The 19,185-nt window shown below is 45.8% G+C and overlaps 1 protein-coding gene across 2 annotated transcripts in view; it reads right to left on the minus strand.

Moving 5' to 3' along the window:
* Positions 1 to 2,205: 2,205 nt before the first annotated feature.
* Positions 2,206 to 19,185, minus strand: part of TULP3 (TUB like protein 3) — a 49,835-nt gene continuing 32,855 nt past the window's right edge. The window contains exons 4-11 of one of the 2 annotated variants that reach the window (XM_090043927.1): positions 18,920 to 19,096; positions 14,760 to 14,893; positions 13,752 to 13,949; positions 13,054 to 13,166; positions 12,550 to 12,664; positions 10,723 to 10,821; positions 5,917 to 6,088; positions 2,206 to 5,409 (exon numbers count right to left, since the gene is read on the minus strand). In XM_090043927.1, coding sequence (XP_089900053.1) covers positions 5,276 to 5,409; positions 5,917 to 6,088; positions 10,723 to 10,821; positions 12,550 to 12,664; positions 13,054 to 13,166; positions 13,752 to 13,949; positions 14,760 to 14,893; positions 18,920 to 19,096 — 1,142 coding nt within the window. In that variant the 3' untranslated portion in view covers positions 2,206 to 5,275. The remainder of the gene's footprint in view (positions 5,410 to 5,916; positions 6,089 to 10,722; positions 10,822 to 12,549; positions 12,665 to 13,053; positions 13,167 to 13,751; positions 13,950 to 14,759; positions 14,894 to 18,919; positions 19,097 to 19,185) is intronic. The other variant, XM_090043928.1, reaches the window with a different exon arrangement.

The following is a 19,185-nucleotide window of genomic DNA, read 5'->3' on the forward strand; positions in this document are numbered from 1 at the left end:
CTGCTCTGTGTGTGTATCGTGGGTCAGATCTGCCGACTTCATGACTTACATGCATTTGTATTCCTGTTCTCTCTGCAGAATCAACACAGCTCAGACAGAGCTAGAATCTATTCCTTTCCATGAATCATCAGAAGCATAGTTTATTGAAGTCAAAGAGAGTGGAGTGACATACATCCGTGATGGTACAGCTGGCCTGTTACCGGCAGTGATGTGGAAGGAAGTCACGCAATGTGACACAAGACATAATGAGTTGGGGCAGGGGGTTGGGCAAAGTGACCACTTAACTTTCCAGTTATCTGAACATTGTTTATATGGTGCCATTAACAGATAATGAATAAGGAACACTTGGTACCATTTCTAATTGAGCCACTTTTCAGAGTAAAACTGCACTCTTCCTTTTACTAACTGGGGAACTTCATCCAGTTAAACATTGGATGTAGCCTAATGAAAAGGTTCTTATTCCAACCCCTTCTCCCCACCCCCATTACTTTACTTTTATCAAAGCAAATGAACAAAGAGTCCTGCCTTCAAGTCTACAAGAAACAACACGCATTCGTAGAGATGTTATCAATGAAATGCTATATTTCCAAAACACGTACCAAGATAATAGCTTTTGCCCTGACCCATTTCACTGAATGACCTTTGTTCCGGGCAGAGTTGAGCCTTACCATGAGGATGCAAAATGGACAGCTCCATTTGTTTCCTGAACCCACTCTGTTCTGGAAACTTTCTAGGTATCATGTTTAATGTGTGTGGAGATAAATGCAACAGCTAATACAGCTTTACAGACAGCAAATGTCTGGGAGAGTGACAGGGGCAGGGGTGACGCATAGAGGGTGCATGGGGGGGACCTGTTGAGAGCACCGGTGCACCCCCGGTCAGGCCAAGCTCCCTTTTTAGCTGGTGGGCAGGCGGGACCAGCAGTGCCCCCCCTTGCAAGCACTGGCCAGGGAGTTGGGCCGCCAGCAAAAACTTCTGGAAGTGACTGTGGGGGTTCTGGAAGCGACGCAGATGCTTTAACAGTGAGTGAGATCGGTTGCGGGTGACCCCCCCACTTCCCCCCAGTCAGCGGGATCGGCCACCGGGGGACTCCCCCTCCCCCTCGGTCACTGCCTGGTGTCAGGGGGGCACGTGCCCCCCCTGACTCAAGAGGGACCAGACACCCATGGACAGGGGCAGAAAGGCAATCAGGACTTGTAATAGAGATGATATCTTTCATTAAACCAACATTTTTGCAAAACAAAATTTCTTTAATTGCAAGCTTTTGTGCACAAACACCCTTCATCAGGCATTGGAGAAAAGTTTTCCTGGGTAGAAATGAAAGTTCATATTTCATAGGATTTCACAGAGGAGTCAATAGACAGAAAACTCCTCTGGGCAGTCAGTTCACAGTGGTATGAAGCCTCTCACCTCTTGTGAGGATCTGTGATGATGCAAAATTACCTTGAAACAAAGGCAGGAGCAGGATCTCAGGTTTCAGATGGTCACAGTGGCTTCCTGCTTGGGAAAATATGAAGATTGAAAGCACCTTCCTAGTGGATCTATTATCCTGACTGAGTTGCAAAGAATGTGAAAGGGGACCAGGTATGCAGTCAACACACAGAGGAGGGGCCTAGAAAGTCAGATCTTTCCTGTGTCGAGGAACAAGAGAACTCTGTTCTCAGGAATAACCACATTCCCCACCCCCGCCCCCGACCCATGAAACACACACTTGGTTCTCTTCACCTCATCCCAATAAAAACAAGAAAAACAAAAATAAAAACACAGTATATCTAACTCCATTGATTCCATTTTGTAACCACCCCATCCAATTATTTGGTACAAGGGATCGAGATGACTGCATGTCCCATTGAAGCCCAAACTTGAAGCTGAAAAAAAGCAGCCATGACACTTGAAGACAGAGTATGAATAACCACAGGAGAAAATCAAAAGGAAGGGGTGGAATGGAATGGCTGAGCTGGACTGTTAGTGGTAGAGGAAGGGAATTTAAGAAAATGGCACTTCTATGTCCCCTGGTTGATTTGCACACTTCTAAATAGACATAAATCCAGTGCTGATAAGGAGAGAATGATATAGATATAAGATGGAGCCATAGAATGGATGGAGGAGAACAGGCAGAAAAAGAGAAACAAAGAACAATGAACATATGCCACAGGCAACAAAAATTCTGGGATATGAAATAACTCATTTAGAGCTCACTTTTTTTTTTTTTATAAATTACTTTATTTTCCATAAGATACAAAAATTATATATACAATTTATGTAAAACCGCATTTGACCAAAGGTACTGGAGGTTTCTGCAGTGCAAATGCAAGCATTTAGAGCAGCATGGAGTATACCAAGCCATGCCTCCCCAGTGTTTTAGATGGATCTTCGGCATACACAGAGCAGCACTGAAGGTGAGAGTAGGTGAAGACGAGAGAGAGAATGGGGCAAGGAACTGCAGCTTCCAATGTACAAAGTATCTGAAGGCACCTGGGAAGACGTATACACTTACCTCCTGCTTTACCACTGCCTGTTCTAATAGTAACAATAGACCCATGTGCCTGCTTACATAGGGGCTGAAGCCAAGCTACCCAAAGTTGTATTTAGAGTTTCAATGTACTATTTCCCTGACTGGGGTGTACAGGGGCTTTTATGGAGGGAGAAAAAAAAATTCCCATGCTTTTTGATTCAACTTCACAGACAGTTCTTAAAATGGGTTCCTAACACATAGGCGTATTCTTTTCAAAAAAATTCCCTCCCCAAAGCAATACAGGAAACCCAGTGAAGACCCTCCCAACAGTAACTGCTTTTAAAACACAGTTGTGACTAGCATGGCTTCAACACCAATGTGGGTTGGGTCACTATACAATCCCTTTAAAAAATACCTCAATAACTGTAGAGAAAAAGAAAGCGTCAATAGTAGAAGACACACAAAAAGTCATGTGCCCGCAGAACAGGCATCTCAGAAAACACAACAAATCAGTTCATGTAACTCAGTGAAGAGATCAAAGGGTCCCAGGCACTGACATAGCTATCATCTGCTGGGCTCAGACATCAGCTTCCCAACTGGAATAGATAAAAGAGCCCATTTGGAGAGGTGAGCAGAAGTGTTGCAGGACGGCCTGCCAGGCATAAGTAAATTTGTCTTAGACTGGAAGGCAGGGTACTTACTACCTTCAAGTCACCCCAAGCCAATTTCTCCCATATAGTCTTAGTGACAAAGTTTACTGAGACAGGAGCGTTGTGAACCGGTTTCTTAGCTTTTCCAGATAGGTACTGGCAGTGCAGAGTAGTCAGGGGGTAATATTAACAGAGTACTCTTGACTACTGTTGCCCAGGTCTGTCTCAACAACAAGCAGGAAGTCAATGAAGGCACAAAAGAGGCACATGACACAAGCTCTCCTAAGTGGAGCACTCAGGGAAGAGGCTGCTTTGAAGGCAATGGCACCACAGCCAATAAAGCTTGGAGCATCTGAGACAGATGCATTTTCTAGAGCTGGAGCCATCAACGACAATTCATCGTTTGCAGTTAAAATACAGGGATTACATGGGACTATGATTGAGGGTACTTCTTCTTTCTGGCAGTATCAGAAAATGTCTACATACAGATTCATATCTCTAGAGGAGAAGAACAGGATGACATCCCCCAATGCAACTCATGTAGATGAGGCAATCCATGGAGAATGGTACAATGGTGGGAGTCTGGCTGCCATGAGTCCCCAAGGGGGCTAGTTGGCTAGCAACAACTTTTACACAGATCACAACATGCAAAGCACAGGACACCCACACTTGGATCAAGTGAGGCGTATATGGGCAATTTACCTGGCAGCTGCACAACAGGCGTGATATAAACTGGATGCCTTTTAAAACACAGCAGACGTGTAGCCCATGGAGCCCATGGACTATGTCATGATCTGCTTTAGTTTGACCCAAGGCCATCAGGACTAAGGAGGAGAGCATTCTGCACTGTGATCTGTAGTCTCCACTGCCTGTAATCCAAGATGAAAAATAAGGGTAGCAGCATTTTGGAGTCCTAGGAGCAAGACTTGGCCACCCCTGGTGCAAAATTCCTATTTATCTGTGCTTGGGAAACATTTGCAACCTCCTTTTTTGGCAAATTAGCATCTTCTCACATCCAGATTCAAATTATTATCTAAAACATTCTCATTAGGTCATGATTGCAGATATCACACCACAGAGAACTGGCACTGGCCAAGCAGGCTGCTACAAGAGAAGCTCTTGCATGGTGAGATAAAGGTTAAATGAGGCAAAGTAAATGATTCTGGCAGCAGTTCATTCCTACCCGATGCACTGAGCTTTATTCATGAAGTTTTAGAAAGCGGTTTTGACTGACCAAGTTTTAGAATCAAGTATGTAAGCTCAGAAGAATGCTGCTTTTCAAGAATAGCATTGTAAACAAATGGCACGGACCTTAGCCAGTTTAACATCCAATCATCTACTTGATCCCATTTGTAGAGTTCCCAGGGAAAAGAGAAACCATGATGGTTGTAATATAAAATAGCACCCACTTGGAAGTGACAGTTGCAGTTTTTGATATTTATATCTTTATTTGGTAGAATGGTTGTTGCAGGGCAATGCACAGCAGGAACAATTAAAAGGAACTGGGGCCTATAAAATAATCATCCTGCAGAGTAAGAAGGGGTTATTGCAGCATGCAACTCTCTCTTGGCTTTGATCTTTGGAGAGAAGCATCAAGCCTGGACTCTCTCCTCTCTCTTTGAAATTTGCCCTGGACAGAGGGTTATTCTGCAGGGTGAGAGCCCATGTTGTATCTGTCTGAAATAATTGTACCATGGACACACAGTGAAATGGGCAGCATGAGCACCAGGGGCACTGCAAGAGATCCAAGGCATATGGGCACTAGCACACTATTAATCTGATCCCTGCTGCAGGGAGTTCCAAGTCACAGTGATGTTCAGCAGCTGAGGAGCATGACCTAAGTCCTAAGCCTGCTCTTAGACAGCATGTCCCACCAGGATTCTCTATGCAGCATTAATGCTAGTAACGTAAAGATATTGCATGGTTTTGTTGCCTGCCCTTGCCCCTCTTCTCCCAATGCATATGCAGAGCCCTCCCTCCCAAAAGGGCCATCATTCCCATCTGTTGTTGTAAAGCTCCCAAATATATTGCTTGCCTCCTACAAATCCCCACAGAACAATATCTTCCAGTTCCCTTCTGTCCCCCAGGCTATTTCTCATGATTCAAAACAGAATTCAGCTACAAGGTGCAGGAATGGGAGCGAGTTTCATGCCCAAGTCCACTGCCTCCCTCATTCACAGGCCAATTTGCTATCAAAGCTGGAGAGTCCGATGGCAAAAGCTTGGAGGGCACATAGCGGGTAATTATAGTCTAGAGTGAACACATCTTCTGCTACACGACCAAACTGCATCACAATGTATTCAGCTAAAGAAACCAAGAGAGATTTTATTGGTCAACAATTTCATAAAGAGAGAGAGAGGTAAGAGAAGAAACAGTGAGTGAAGCAGTTCCATGTATGCTTGGCTGGAATGACAACACTCCTCTTTTCTTTACCAAAGTGGGCACAAAATTTGCTTACAACAATGGTCCTGCTGCTTTCCTTTACAGAGCTGCTCCAAACCTATGCTGGGTTGATTTGGCTATCCCACATTACTCCCCCTTCTTTTTTCAGCATTTGCCCCTTTCCAGGGCAGTTATTCTGTCCTCAATCCAAATTGAAGGATAGGTCCCATATTATGCACTGCCAACTGGAAGTTACTGATAACCTGTGAGCTGTATCCTTCATGCTGTCCTCAGCTATCCCACATTTTACTTGTGGGAGTGGTGCCCTCCCCATTTAGTTAGCTGCAACAAGGCAATCCTGTTTTCTTCACCAGAGTGACAACCCTTGCCTCTCCCCATCCACCTCCGCGCCTCCCCTTGGGCTCTTACGGTCATTCTCATGGACAATCTGGAAGTTCTTCACTGAAGCCTGAGTGACTCTCCCATGGAAGTTCAAGACGTACGACTGAGTGTCATCGTTCCAAACTGGGGCCTTGTTGTGCAGCTCAATTAGGTTCTCTAGGTTTTTATTTTGCCATTTTGCCAGCAAACTCTCATGTTCCTGCACAAGAGAAAAAACAACCATACTTGGGAGGGGCTGCTTCTATTTACCGCCTTTCTCATGTTAATCCACTCTCCTACTGTGAGAATAACAAGCTGATTTAATCAGAGCCTGCAGGAACAAGGGACAGTTCCACACATTCCTGGGTCTGAGGATTTATTTTGCACCCCCACTGGGTTGTCATTATTGCATCTCAATTCCAACCAGAAGAATGAGAGGGTATGTACCTTCTACCAGTATCAAAGATATTGATTATCTATACAAACTGTCAGTGTGCTGGCAGGAGGATTTTTAACTTCCTAAACACCTTTACCCCTCCAGGACTGATTTTTTAGAGAGATCTCAGATATATTTATTTTAACTCCCTAGTAAAGGGATGTTCTAGTGGGAAATTCAAAGGGGCAGTGGGCTACCAGTAGACATGGATTAAAGTGGTTCCCCCATTAAACCAGGACTGGACACAGGTACACAATATGCAAGAAAATGTAATGGGGTGGCAGGGTAGAAAAGAGCACATTTATCATATCTGAGGAGCACGGTCAAGCCTGGAATAGAAACAAGCAGCGAGGACAAAATCAGCTCAAAGGAGAAGTGGAAAAAAAAAAGTCAAAATGTTCAATAAATTTCAACCTGAACCAACAATACAGGCTAAATAATAATAATTAAACAAAATCATCCTGAAAAAAGTTATGTAAACCAAAAGTAGGAACAAATGTAACAATTGTAGCAATAGGACAAGCTATTACAATGTAACTTATGTCTGCCTGATTCTGTATCCTTACATGCATAGCAACACTGTTGCAACTTTAACCCTGTTGCATGCCTATCAACATTAGGGCAAGTTAGCTATAACAGTTACATTATAGCAAATGACAAGCTCTCCCAATCCATGCCCCTCCCCACCCCCTGCCCTTTTAAACAGTATAAAGCAGAATCCAGTTGGGCAAAATCTGGCCCAAGGGTTGGATCCAGGCCATGGTGGACTCAATTTCCCAGCAGCCCCTGTGGCAGTGGCTCTGTCTGGCTGCTGATACCAGCACCAGCTCCGCTGCCCAGGCACCCCGGCCTGTCTATCCTGCACCTACCACTGGAGGCAAGACCTTCATAGGCAGGGCACATGGCCAGGTAGATAGGATGGGGGCTGTGGCCAGGAGCGAGACTGGCAGGTGGAGCTGGGGAGACCCTGGGATCTTGAGGTGGTGACAGCACAGGGCTGGAGCTGAGCCGCAATCCACTGCCCACTCCTGCAATGAGCACGGGTTCTGCAGGGGTGTGCAGGGAATGGACTGCCACAGCCTGACGCTGCTACCACCCCAAGATCCTGACCCCAGGCACAGAGCAGCTCCCAGCCCAGCCACGTGCCCTGCCTGCGTGGCTCCCGGAGTCTCCATGGAGACCAGCTGGGAGCTGGCAGGGGTTGCTGGTAAATGGAGTCTGATTGCCAGCTGGATCTACTATTATGCCCACCCCTGGTGTAAAGGTACATTTATCCATAGCCTTAAGTTATTCAGTGGGACCTTTGGAAAGCAGTTGACTGAGGAGGTCTGAGTGAGAGCTAGAGTAAGAAAGTATCAGGGCAGGATGAAGGGATGCTTGCTGGTTCTTGGGATTTTCTGAATGGCTCACTGCTTAGTTATACATCCATTTTTACTTATGTCTATAAAGATGCCAACAGGACTCTGGGAATGCACATTGGGACTATCATTTAAAGATGATCTAGTACCGCTTATTCAGAGACAATCCTACATATGGTAGGCGATAATATACCTCCCTGAGTTAAACTGCATCTGGTACTTAACTCCATAAAAAACTATCATTCAACCTTGGTCCCATGGACATCCTCCCGCTCCCTACCCCAGACCTCCTTCAGATACTTGTGCTTCTTAGGACAGTCCCTAGGACAGTTAAGAGCTGGACAGTCTTAACCACAGTCTCTTAGCTCTCTTTAAATGATGGCTTCCCCTGGAAGGGGGTAGACCCATAGACCTGATTCCCTCCCCTGCTGCTGCCACCACCACCAAGTGCACTCTCCAGTGGAGCTGGCTGGTCACAAACAGAAACACTTACAGCATTCTCTTATGGGATGACTCATCTACCTTCACCGCTAGATCCTGATTTTGCTATCCAATCACGCAATCAAATAGTTGTCCAGGCTCTTACCATTTCTTGTCTCAGTTACTGCAACATCCTTTTTTTCTGGCTTTGACAAATGTCATATTGTTCCACTCCTATTCACTTAGAACGGAGACACAAACACCTGCTTCTTGCCCCAGGACTTAGGCCATGTCACCACTCTCTTTCCAGACCTCCACTAGTTCCCTCTTCTGTACTGTACTGAACAGAAACTACTTGCTTTCTCCAGGCTTTTTGTTACCTATCCTCATCCCATCCATTTTTTTTGTTCACTTTCAAGATGTTAAACTCATACTTCCATTAAATCCATTATACCTTTCTTTACCACTGAGGACTCCCCTGTACTTATTGGTAAAAATAGCAACTTATCCTCATTCAAATTCATCAAATTCTTCCCCTGATGCCGCCAAAACATGATGATGATGATAAGGTTGTTAGTGTGCTGGCACCACTGCCTGTCATGGGGACCAATACTGTTTGATTCTTTCCTTTTATTCCCCTTCCATCTGTATTCACCTATTGCCTTTTGTTTTAGACCTATGGCTTGAACACAGAACAGATTGACACTGATTTAGTTTACACTGCTTCTGTAAAACAGTGGTGGCTAAAATGGATCAGCTCTCCCAGAGTAGCTGCTACTCAATGGCAGAGAGTTAGCAATAACCTGTTTGCAATGAACAAATGATTACCCCAGGATAGGAGTGAAGACAATACCTACAGTGGTATGATTTACATTTGTGTATTTTTACCCATGAAACCTTGGGGTAAACACTAGATTTCAGTAAGTTATACCAGTGTGGGGCCACACACTGTGTAGCTGCTCCTTTTTTCATACTGGAGTAAGGAATGGGGTCATGAGGTTGTAGGTATGTCATGTGTCCAGGCCCTTAAAATGGAAACTTTCTGGGAAAGGGGACTCTCTTAATTCTGTTTTTATAGCACCTGATACTAGAGGTGCACTAATATATTGGTTGCATATCAGATCATCACCGATCAAAGGAAAATTTATATTATCATCTATTAGCTTTTTTTGGCCAGTATAGCTGATAATGTTCACCAATAAATATAATGAATTATAGTTTCTGGTCAGGGCCCCTGGACACTTCATGCGTGTATGCAGCTGCACACATGCACATGGCCAGCAATGAAGCTGGCCAGTGTGGACAGCAGGTCCCTGCAGGTAAGTCTGTGGAGGAGGAAAGGGTGTGGGGGGAGGGAAGGGGCATGGGGGGACAGATCAAGATCCCCACAGTGAGGGAGGGAGTGGGGCAGGGGCTGGGGGTGCTGCCCAGCCAGGGTAGTGACTGGGACCTGGAGCCAGGATGGGGAATGGGATGGAGCCACAGGAAGCTTGTCCAAGTGGGAGGGAGGTGGGCTCCCTGCTGCTGCACACTGCCCCCCATGAGGCATGGGGGGGGGCATTCCCCCCCCCCAATTTGTTTGCAGGACAGATGCGAGCTGCCCACTTTGGGCTTGGGACTCTCCACCCTGCTGTCTTGGCCCTGGGAGTCCCCCACTGGCTACGCATCCCCTGCCTGCCCAGCAGCAGTGGGAGCAGAAAGTTGTGCCTCCCACTGCTAGGTGGCAAGGGTCCTGCAGCCCTTGTGGGGATCCCTGGGCAAAGGCAGCAGAGCAAAGAGCCCTGAGCCCACAGCAGGCAGCTCGCATCCGCCCTTGCCTGGCTTGGCTCCACTTAAAAGCATTCCCATGCTTAAAAATGATGGCAGTGGTGTTTGTACTAAAGCTCATTCAACAAGCTTTAGTTCAAGCACTCCTGTCACCATTTTAAAGGGCCGGGACACTAATCCCCTGGATGAGCTTTTGCAGCTCTGTCCCACTCCTTGCCTCCTGCCCCGGCCCCAGCCCCGGGTCCAATTCACTGCCCTGGCTGGGCAGCACCCCCTGCCTCTGCCCCACTCTCACTGTGGGGGCCTCGATCTGCCCTACCCCATACCCCTTCTCCTCCATAGACTTACCTACAGGGAGCTACTCTCCCTGCTACCCAGCTGCATTCCCTGTCATCAGATTGGTATTGGCCAATATGGCTGCTTAATAAATCAGCTATTGGGTATCAGCCACGAAAATCTTTGATACCATGAGGTTATGGTCTAAGACTAGGCCTCCTAGGCACAACACACACAACTACAATTAAAAGGGCTATTTATGTTCAGCTGGCTAAATGACAAGTAAGGTATATGGAGGGCTGTATAAGCAAACAATACACTAAAATTAAGAAAATGAGATTTTAGGCTCCAAAATAAATAAAAACAAGTAAGTTTCCTAACCATGAGATTTTACTCTCCTAAGGAAAACAGTTATATCCTATGGAAGTTACTTACAAGTGGCTTGAAAAGGCACACCACAGTTAACAGTTCTAGGAGTGAGATAACTGGAAGCCAGAAGGCTTTTTTCCCTTAACGTTTCAGTAATTAACCCATAGTGTGCTACACAGTTAGCATCCTTTGCCTTGCTCTATTGGTATCTGACAGTTCCAAACTTACATTTCGTGGCCTAATTGGAATCCGCTTGTGGTTCATATTCATCCCCGGAATGATCACAGACATTTTCCTGGGACCCTTGAATCCTAGCACATTGGTTTCCTAAAAGGCAAAGAAAAACATTCTGAACTGGAGCCCTGCTCCACACAGCATAGAGAATAATGAGACTATTCTAAATAAATACCTGGTCCACGTGATACTGAATACATACTAGCAGCAACCATAATTGAACAAGCCTTAAATATTAGGAACAGAATATTTCCCCCACTCCTCCCCCTGTAAACTAGATATAGATATTGATATAGATATCATCACTCTTTGGTTAATGCAGTTCCCTACCCATAGCCCACAGCATGGCTTTACAACCTAACTTGGCTAGGGTGATTCTTAGACAACTAATTTCATTTACCTTGTTGATGAAAAACATGCCAGATTCCTGCTAGCAACAAAGGTCTGAGTAAGATTTATGGTCAGTATGGCTTTAACTGCCTTTGTGTCTTATCAGTATGTTGTCCATTGAAAACATAAGGTTCTTGGGAGAATGAACAATCACACTCTCCTTACCTTTGTTACTATTATTGTTATGGATATATCTAAAAATCTCTCTCAAAATGTGCCCTGGCATAAAAGATAAGAGAAGGCAACACGGCAACTCTAGTCAGCATCTGAAACAAAATTACACTTAAGTGTAGCAGGGATCTACCGCAGAGGACTCCATTTAGTCCACATGCAGGGAAGCAAAGGCAAATTGCCTTCTTGGTCCTCAGCCCACCATTCATTTTAATGTCTTCAACCAAAAATCTGTCATGATGGCTATTTTAATCTTAACCCAAAATAGAAAGGAAGATGTTTAGGGCATGAACTTGGAGTGGCTGCAAAAGGGGAGGGAGAGCTTTGGATAGGGAGCATGAAATGGCTGGTACCTTCTGAGAGTTACCTGTGGGCAAGCTGGGAGAGAGACAAATGTAGCAAAGCTGCTCCAGCTTTAAACCTGGAAGAATCACTGTTAAAGCTGGAGCAGTTCTGCTACATTTGCATGGCTCCTAGCTTGTGCACAGGTAAGCATTAGTAGTTAACAGCTAAGTATAAGCAATACAAAGCAGCAGCTCCCCCTCCCCTTTTCAAAACACTCTAAGTGTCCTTTTGTGCATACCTCAGAATGCATCCTAAAAATAATCTTACAGAAACTTCCTCAAGCATACTAGTTCATTCTATGGATTAGAGTGAATGTTGCTGGAGCTGGGACCTATCTTATTCCATCTCAAAAGGTATTTTAAGGAGAGTTCTGAGAAACAGGTTAATGATCGTACACATATATAGACAAAGCTCTACAAACTTTAATAACTGATTGTATCACTTCTTCATCACCATCAAAATAAAGTTATCTTTTAGGTGACTCTCTGCATTTATTACAGAAGCCCCTATCTAAGTTAGGATGGAAACTGACAAAAACTGTATATAGTGCAAAACCCCTGAGGCATTTATATTAGCAGGTTAGATTCTTGACAGAACCTGGAGTTCACTCACTCAGCTGATTGTTAAATGCCATTGAGCTCCACAAGGAATACACATGATTCATGACCTTCTTTGTGTAACTTAACAAGACAGTTTCCTCCACTTGTCTAATGCCAATTACCCTGTTGTACTGATTCAGGATAGATACAGAATGAGAGCACCTTCTGCTGAATCATGAACACCATGTGCTGAAGCACCCCAAGTTTCACTGCATGCTTTTTCTTGCACAGGACTACAGGTTCCTCACATCTCCTGGGCTGAGGCAATTCATGAGTTCAGGGGGAAAAAAAGTTGGGAAGGAAGGGGGTAACTTACATAACAAATGGCTGCAAGCTCCTGTCGGGTGTGGGCCTTTTCCACTAGCCCCTGTGCCTTGACTGGGCTAACTCCATGATCATAGACAGTAAATTTAGTTCCCATAAGGTTAGATCTAGAAACAGGCAAGACAAACAGTGAGAAACTCGGCTTTCTCCTGGAGATCACGTGATGCAATTAAACTTTCAGCCTCTCTGATGTTCCCATCTGAATTTTTCTATCATCAGCACTAATAAAAATGCCTGTCAGACTGAGTCCATCACCTGACCTGGAAATGCACTGTCAGGCTCCTCTATATAAATGACCACCATCATCTTTCTGAAAGAGATTGTGGTTTGGAGAAACATGGATTACACTACCCAAGACAGGGTACAGTTAGTTATATGCTCAAAAGCAAAACTAGAGTGCTGCTCAAGCCTCCAATTTGGCCAGTGAAGAACTCCAACCTCCTGCATGAGCCTACACATTGTACACTTGCCTATGGTTTTGATTTGTGGTTCTTACCTGAGTTTTCCAATGAAACTTTCTCCTTCTCGGGATAAATCTGTTGGATCAATTGAAATTAGATAATTGGATGTTTTACTTTTTTTCCGTTTTCTCCCAGCAAGAAGGAATGTCTGGAAATACAAAACTCTGATTAAGGCAGGAACTCTGAAAGAACCCAGTTGCAATGCACCACTTCAGACCTTTATCCCAGTGACTCTTTATCATCTCTTGCCTTTTACCTACCATCCACTTCAACAGACTTGCTACACCTGCATTTCCCTACCTCCTAGCTCATTCACCACACCACAGACCCTTTTCTCCATTCTATGAATGAACAGTCTGTATTCTTGCTCAGCCTCCAATTCATCCTAACCTACCTGATGACTCAGATTTAAAATAGATCCCCTTTCTAGTAGCCCATTCAATTGTTTAAACAGGCACTCAACCTTCCACTCTTATTTTACTCCTGTATTTTTAATCCATTCAGAAAATAATACTTCACTTCCTAGGCTGTTATAGTACTGCTCCCAAAGCTCCCAATGTCAGCTTTAGTGCTCTGTCCAGGCACAGACTTGCTGCCGTCCCCTTATTGACATAATTTCTTCCCAAAGTTTCTAGCTTCGTGCCAATATATGCACTGTTTTACATTATACTGAAAAGTCTGTTGCAAAGAATTCATCAACTTAGGGCTGCAGACTTTAAACTAGTCCCAATACCTTTCTGTTGTCATCCCTTTCCAGGTGCATGTAGTAAGTGGGGAAAAGGCCTCGGTCCACTCCCTTCTTGTCTCTAGTGATTCGACACTTGACTGTAATGCCGCGGGGTGCAGGGCACAAAGCAAAATCCTCCAAGTTCTCCACTTCTCCCAGCTGTGCATCTGTGTGAGGGGATGCAGTGCAGGAAGCACCTGTTTCCTGTGGGAATAACACTCTCATTAGCAAAATGGAATTTGGTCAGAGGCTGTGGTAACCCAAGAAAAGAATGACTTATTGGAATAGGAGGCTCCATGTCCTAAGAGGAAAATGCTCTGTTGGAGAAGGGAAGCTAAGCCACGGATATCTGTCTCAAGAAAGGAATTCACCATTAAGAATAAACCAGGCAGAGGTTTTCCCTATCCTGAGGGAAGACTGGCCCTTTGAGAGAGGAGAAACTGGACTGGAGTCTCCCATATCCAGGGGGAAGAACATTTGCTAGGAAGGGGAACAGTTGCAAGCAAGATATCATTTTGAAAGGGGAAAATGCTGCTTTTATCATAACAATGAACTTGGAAAACACTGTGGAAAATAAAGCAACACATAAAGTACTTTTTAATCAGTTTGTCACAGAAACAAACTGTGAAACTATGGGCACTGTGGGGGAGATAGACTGGGTTTTGGTCTTTGTATGGCTAAAACCATCACTGAAACTTCAGTAGCCCAGACTGGTAACTGAAACAGAAGAAGCACTACAGGTTCAACTGTGGTATTGGTTCATCCACCTGCAGGAGTGAGCACTAGAGGAACCACCTGTGCAGTCATGATGCAAGTCAGTACCAATAGAATGGGTAGAGACCATGGTAATAAAAGTCTGGATGTATAACAAGGGAGCTGAACTACCCTGAACACCCTCTGGCAGGGATGAGTATAAATGCAAGCCCTGTAGCAATTAAATGTATTTTAACACTGGGGTAGACATCAGAAAGCACAAACCTGATCCTCATTGCAAAGAGATGTCATGGCACTTACTGTGGCAGATTTTTGGCTGGTTGCAGAACTAGGTCTCTCGGATTCAGAATATGGTGAATGACATCCTGACTTTTTTTCAGTTTCTTCCTCCTCTTCTGTGTCCTCCTCATCAAAATTCAGACTGCCTGAAATCCCTGTTAGAACATAAGACCAGCTGGGTAAACTCACAAAAGGGATATCACAAATGCAGAACATCACCAATACACACGCCCCTCACATATCTTCCAAGCTCTTAGCCCCTCAGTACACCTACAGCACTGCTTATAAGCAAAAGCCCTCATGGCTCACCAAAAGCATCCGGGAACGCCTCCTAGCTAAAAAGGAGGCATACACCCAATGGAAGGGAGGGGCCATCACCAGGGAGGACGATACCTCGGTTGCTCGGGGCTGTAGTGGGGCAGTCAGGAAGGCCAAGGCAGAGATACAACTGGGATTAGCTACCTGGATCAAGGACAACAAGAAGTCCTTTTTTAAATACATAGGGGGTAAAAAGAAGGTACTGGGTAACGTGGGACCCCTGCAGGACATGCTAGAAAATCTGGTTGTCGCACCAGACAACAAAGCTAACCTATTTAAAAATTTCTTTGCCTCCATTTTCCTGAGCAGGGACCAAGTCACTCCCCACACCGGGACCCCTGCAAGCCCCAGGGGAGGTGCACCCAGGCCTAGGGTTAGTGAGGAGCTAGTCAGGTAACTTCTGGAGGGACTAGACGTATTTAAATCAGCAGGTCCTGACAATCTCCACCCCAGAGTGCTGAGGGAATTAGCAGAGGTCATTGTGGCACCCCTGGCATGGATTTACGAACACTCATGGTGCTCTGGTGCGGTGCCAGAGGACTGGAAAAGAGCCAATGTAGTTTCCATTTTCAAAAAAGGGAGGAAGGAGGACCCAGGAAACTATAGGCCAGTTAGTCTTACCTTGGTCCTGGGTAAGCTTTTTGAGAGAATTATTCTGGCGCATGTCCACAAAGGACCAGCAGGGGAGATTTAGCTTAGGGGCAACCAACATGGGTTCATTAGAGGCAGGTCCTGTCAGACCAACCTGGTGGCCTTCTATGACCAGGTCACAAAATCCTTAGACACAGGTGTAGCAGTGGACATAGTATTTCTGGACTTTAGGAAGGCCTTCGACACTGTCTCACTCCATTCTCATTAAAAAACTAGGGGACTGTGGCATTGACACCTACACAGTCAAATGGGTCACTAACTGGCTGGAGGGCTGTGCCCAGAAAGTGGTGGTGGACGGGTCATTTTCAACCTGGAGGGACGTGGGCAGTGGGGTTCCGCAGGGCTCGGTCCTCGGGCCTGCACTGTTCAACATCTTCATCAGTGACTTGGACGGGGGTGTAAAAAGCACCCTGTTCAAATTTGCAGACGACACTAAGATGTGGGGGAAAGTGGGCATGCTAGAAGGGAGAAATAGGCTGCAATCAGACCTAGACAGATTACAGGGGTGGGCAGATGAGAACAGGATGGTTTTCAACACTGACATGTGCAAGGTGGTGCACCTGGGGAGGAAGAACCAGCAGCGTACCTACAGGCTGGGGAACTCCCTTCTCATCAGTGCAGAGGCAGAAAAGGATCTTGGAGTCATTATTGATGCCCAAATGAATATGGGCCAGCAGTGTGGGGACGCGGTCAGGAAGGCCAGCCATACCTTGTCATGCGTCCACAGATGCATCTCAAGCAGGTCCAAGGAGGTGATCCTCCCCCTCTATGCGGCACTGGTCAGGGCACAGCTGGAGTACTGCGTCCAGTTCTGGGCGCCGCACTTCAGGAGAGATGTGGACAGCATGGAGAGGGTCCAGAGGAGGGCCACTCGCATGATCAGGGAGCAGCAGTGCAGGCCCTACGAGGAGAGGCTACGGTACCTGAACCTGTTCAGCCTCCACAAGAGAAGGCAGAGGTGGGATCTAGTGGCCTGTTACAAACTAGTCAGAGGGGACCAGCAGGCACTGGGGGAGTCCCTGTTCCCCCGAGCACTACCAGGAGTGACAAAAAACAACGGTCACAAGCCGGCAGAGGGTAGATTTAGGCTAGATATCAGGAGGCACTACTTCACTGTCAGGGCGGGTAGGATCTGCAACCAACTTCCAAGCGAAGTGGTGCTGGCTCCTATCCTGGAGGTTTTTAAGAGGAGGCTACATGAACACCTCACCGGGGTCGTTTGACCCCAGTACTTTTTCCTGTCATGGCAGGGGGTTGGACTTGATGACCTGCTCAGGTCCCTTCCGACCCTACCAACTATGAAACTATCACCATATTCCTCAGTCATACAGATACTTTATAAGTACTCCATAATAATTAAGGTTAGGGTGGGAAAGAACAAGTGCACTTTGGATTTTTTTTTATTTTGTAAGTTGCATTTATCTTTATGAGCAATACTAAACTTCCTTTAAGAAGCAATAGTAAACTGGTGTCCCAGTATGGAATTACATGTGTAAGCACTGCTGAAGGTGCTGTGTATTGGATGAAACATAAAACCTAGGTCCTGATTACTTGTTAATAAAGCACCCACAATATACTCTGAAAGAGGAAAGGCGTTAGCTCCAGTGTTCTGGCCAAATTCTGAATGTTTACACTCTGCCTCCCTTAATTTCCCCTGAAGTTCAATCAGATATTCCCTCCCACTTCCTATCCTAGCTGCTGTGTAACATTGTTATGCATGGGTAAACAGCTGTTGCACCTCAGTAGTCAATTAAATGGTCTCTAAATATGGGTTGGATATTCATTTATAAAATACTCTGGGTACCTTCTGGATGGCTGGCACTACAAGGTGATATGTAGTTTGTGTGAAAACCGTGTAACTTTAATACAACATGTTTAGACTGCCTGGGACAAACACACTTCCTGTGGTCCTGGCAGGAATGAGAGACACTTGGCAGTGATAGACACTGATGTGAAAGTGCTCAATGGGACATAACTTTTGAAGATAAGCCACCATAACAGCTGGTCATGATATCCTCTGAATCAGGAAAAGCACCTTTCCTGATGGTCTCTTCAGCAGTTAAATCACTACTACACTGTTTTCTGTTACTTAAAAATGTTCTTGTTGTGCTGTCAAAATATTCATGCTGAGATCAGTAACTGGAGAAAAAGTGCTTTGGACTTCGGCAGAATAAAGAGAGTGGCATTTTGTGACCAGCTTCCCTTGAGAAGATGAAGACTTAGACAGAAAGGTGGTAATTCTTTATAATGCAGGTGGTGTAGGCCATATAATACTGGGTTTACTTAAATCCAAGACAAGGTTTTTCCCCCATGCTTAACATGGGGGAGGGAGGGCACAAATTCCCTCATTTTGGATTCAAATACAAGGCAGTGGTGAGGAGCAGGCAGCTACTGAAGCTCTGGCCATGACCCAGGGCTGAAGCCAAAGCTGCAGCTGCTGTCTGCTCCCCCATAGCCTCTGTCCCCTGCCTGTGCCCCCTCCCCACCCCAGAAACTCTTGCTGGACCCCAGAGTCTGGGCCAGAACTGCCATCGCTGCTGCTACCAGGTTGGCCTAGGGCTGGACCACCCATCCCCCAGGCTGGCATGGGGCTAAAGCCAGAGGGTAAGTGGGGGGGGACAAGTGGGGGGCAGAGGTTGCAGAGGGGGAGACATAGGCGGAGGGGGCAGGCACATGGGGGAGGACAGGTTCCAGGGGCTACAGTCATGAGGGGAACAAGCAACAGAGAAGCAGGAGGGGCGGGTACTGGGGACAAGAATGGGGGAGGGCAGTCAGTAGACTGGGCAGAGGCCATGGTGTTGTGGGGGCAAGAGGCAGGCTGCTTAATCTCCCTCCACTCCCCATCCCCCCATTGCCTCCCTGAGCCTGCCCCCCTACTGCTTCCCTTACAGCTTGACCTCCTCACTGCCTTCCCCACTGCCTGTCCTCCTGCCACTGTTTTCCACTCTTCAGCAGTGGGGGGAAGGACGACAACTTTAAGACAACCCTCCAATAATTAGATTCTATATATAGAAGGAGGGCTTGGTATTGTTACTATGCTTTTGCCAAACATGTATTCTGGAACGCAGCTAGATGCCTTTGTGTATGGACACTTCCGAGCACATGTGAACTGAGAAAGGATTCCTAACAGCATAAACAAATGAGTGGATTGAGGAATGGAGAAAATCCCAACAGAAATCCCTGTTCATTCAAGTCCTATTTCCAAATCTTACCTCGTTTTTGAAGGATCTCCTGCAGATCTGGCTTGCCAATTGTGCCTACTGGGGTCTCTCTGTCACTGTCTTGTTCTGCATCATCTTCTGTTGTAGTTGATCCAACTGAGAGGATTTGGAGTTTGGTGTTCAAGTCTTGCACTTCTGGTTTCAGGAAAACAGCTGGGCCATCAATGCCTGAAAAACAGTAAAAAAGAATGCAAAAATCTAACTTCTTTTGAAACTTCTAGAATGTATTAAGTACTGCAAGATGGCATCTCATTTCA

This window comes from Crocodylus siamensis, chromosome 4 (assembly GCF_052110815.1).
Source record: "Crocodylus siamensis isolate JL-2025a chromosome 4, ASM5211081v1, whole genome shotgun sequence".
Classification (NCBI taxonomy): domain Eukaryota; kingdom Metazoa; phylum Chordata; order Crocodylia; family Crocodylidae; genus Crocodylus; species Crocodylus siamensis.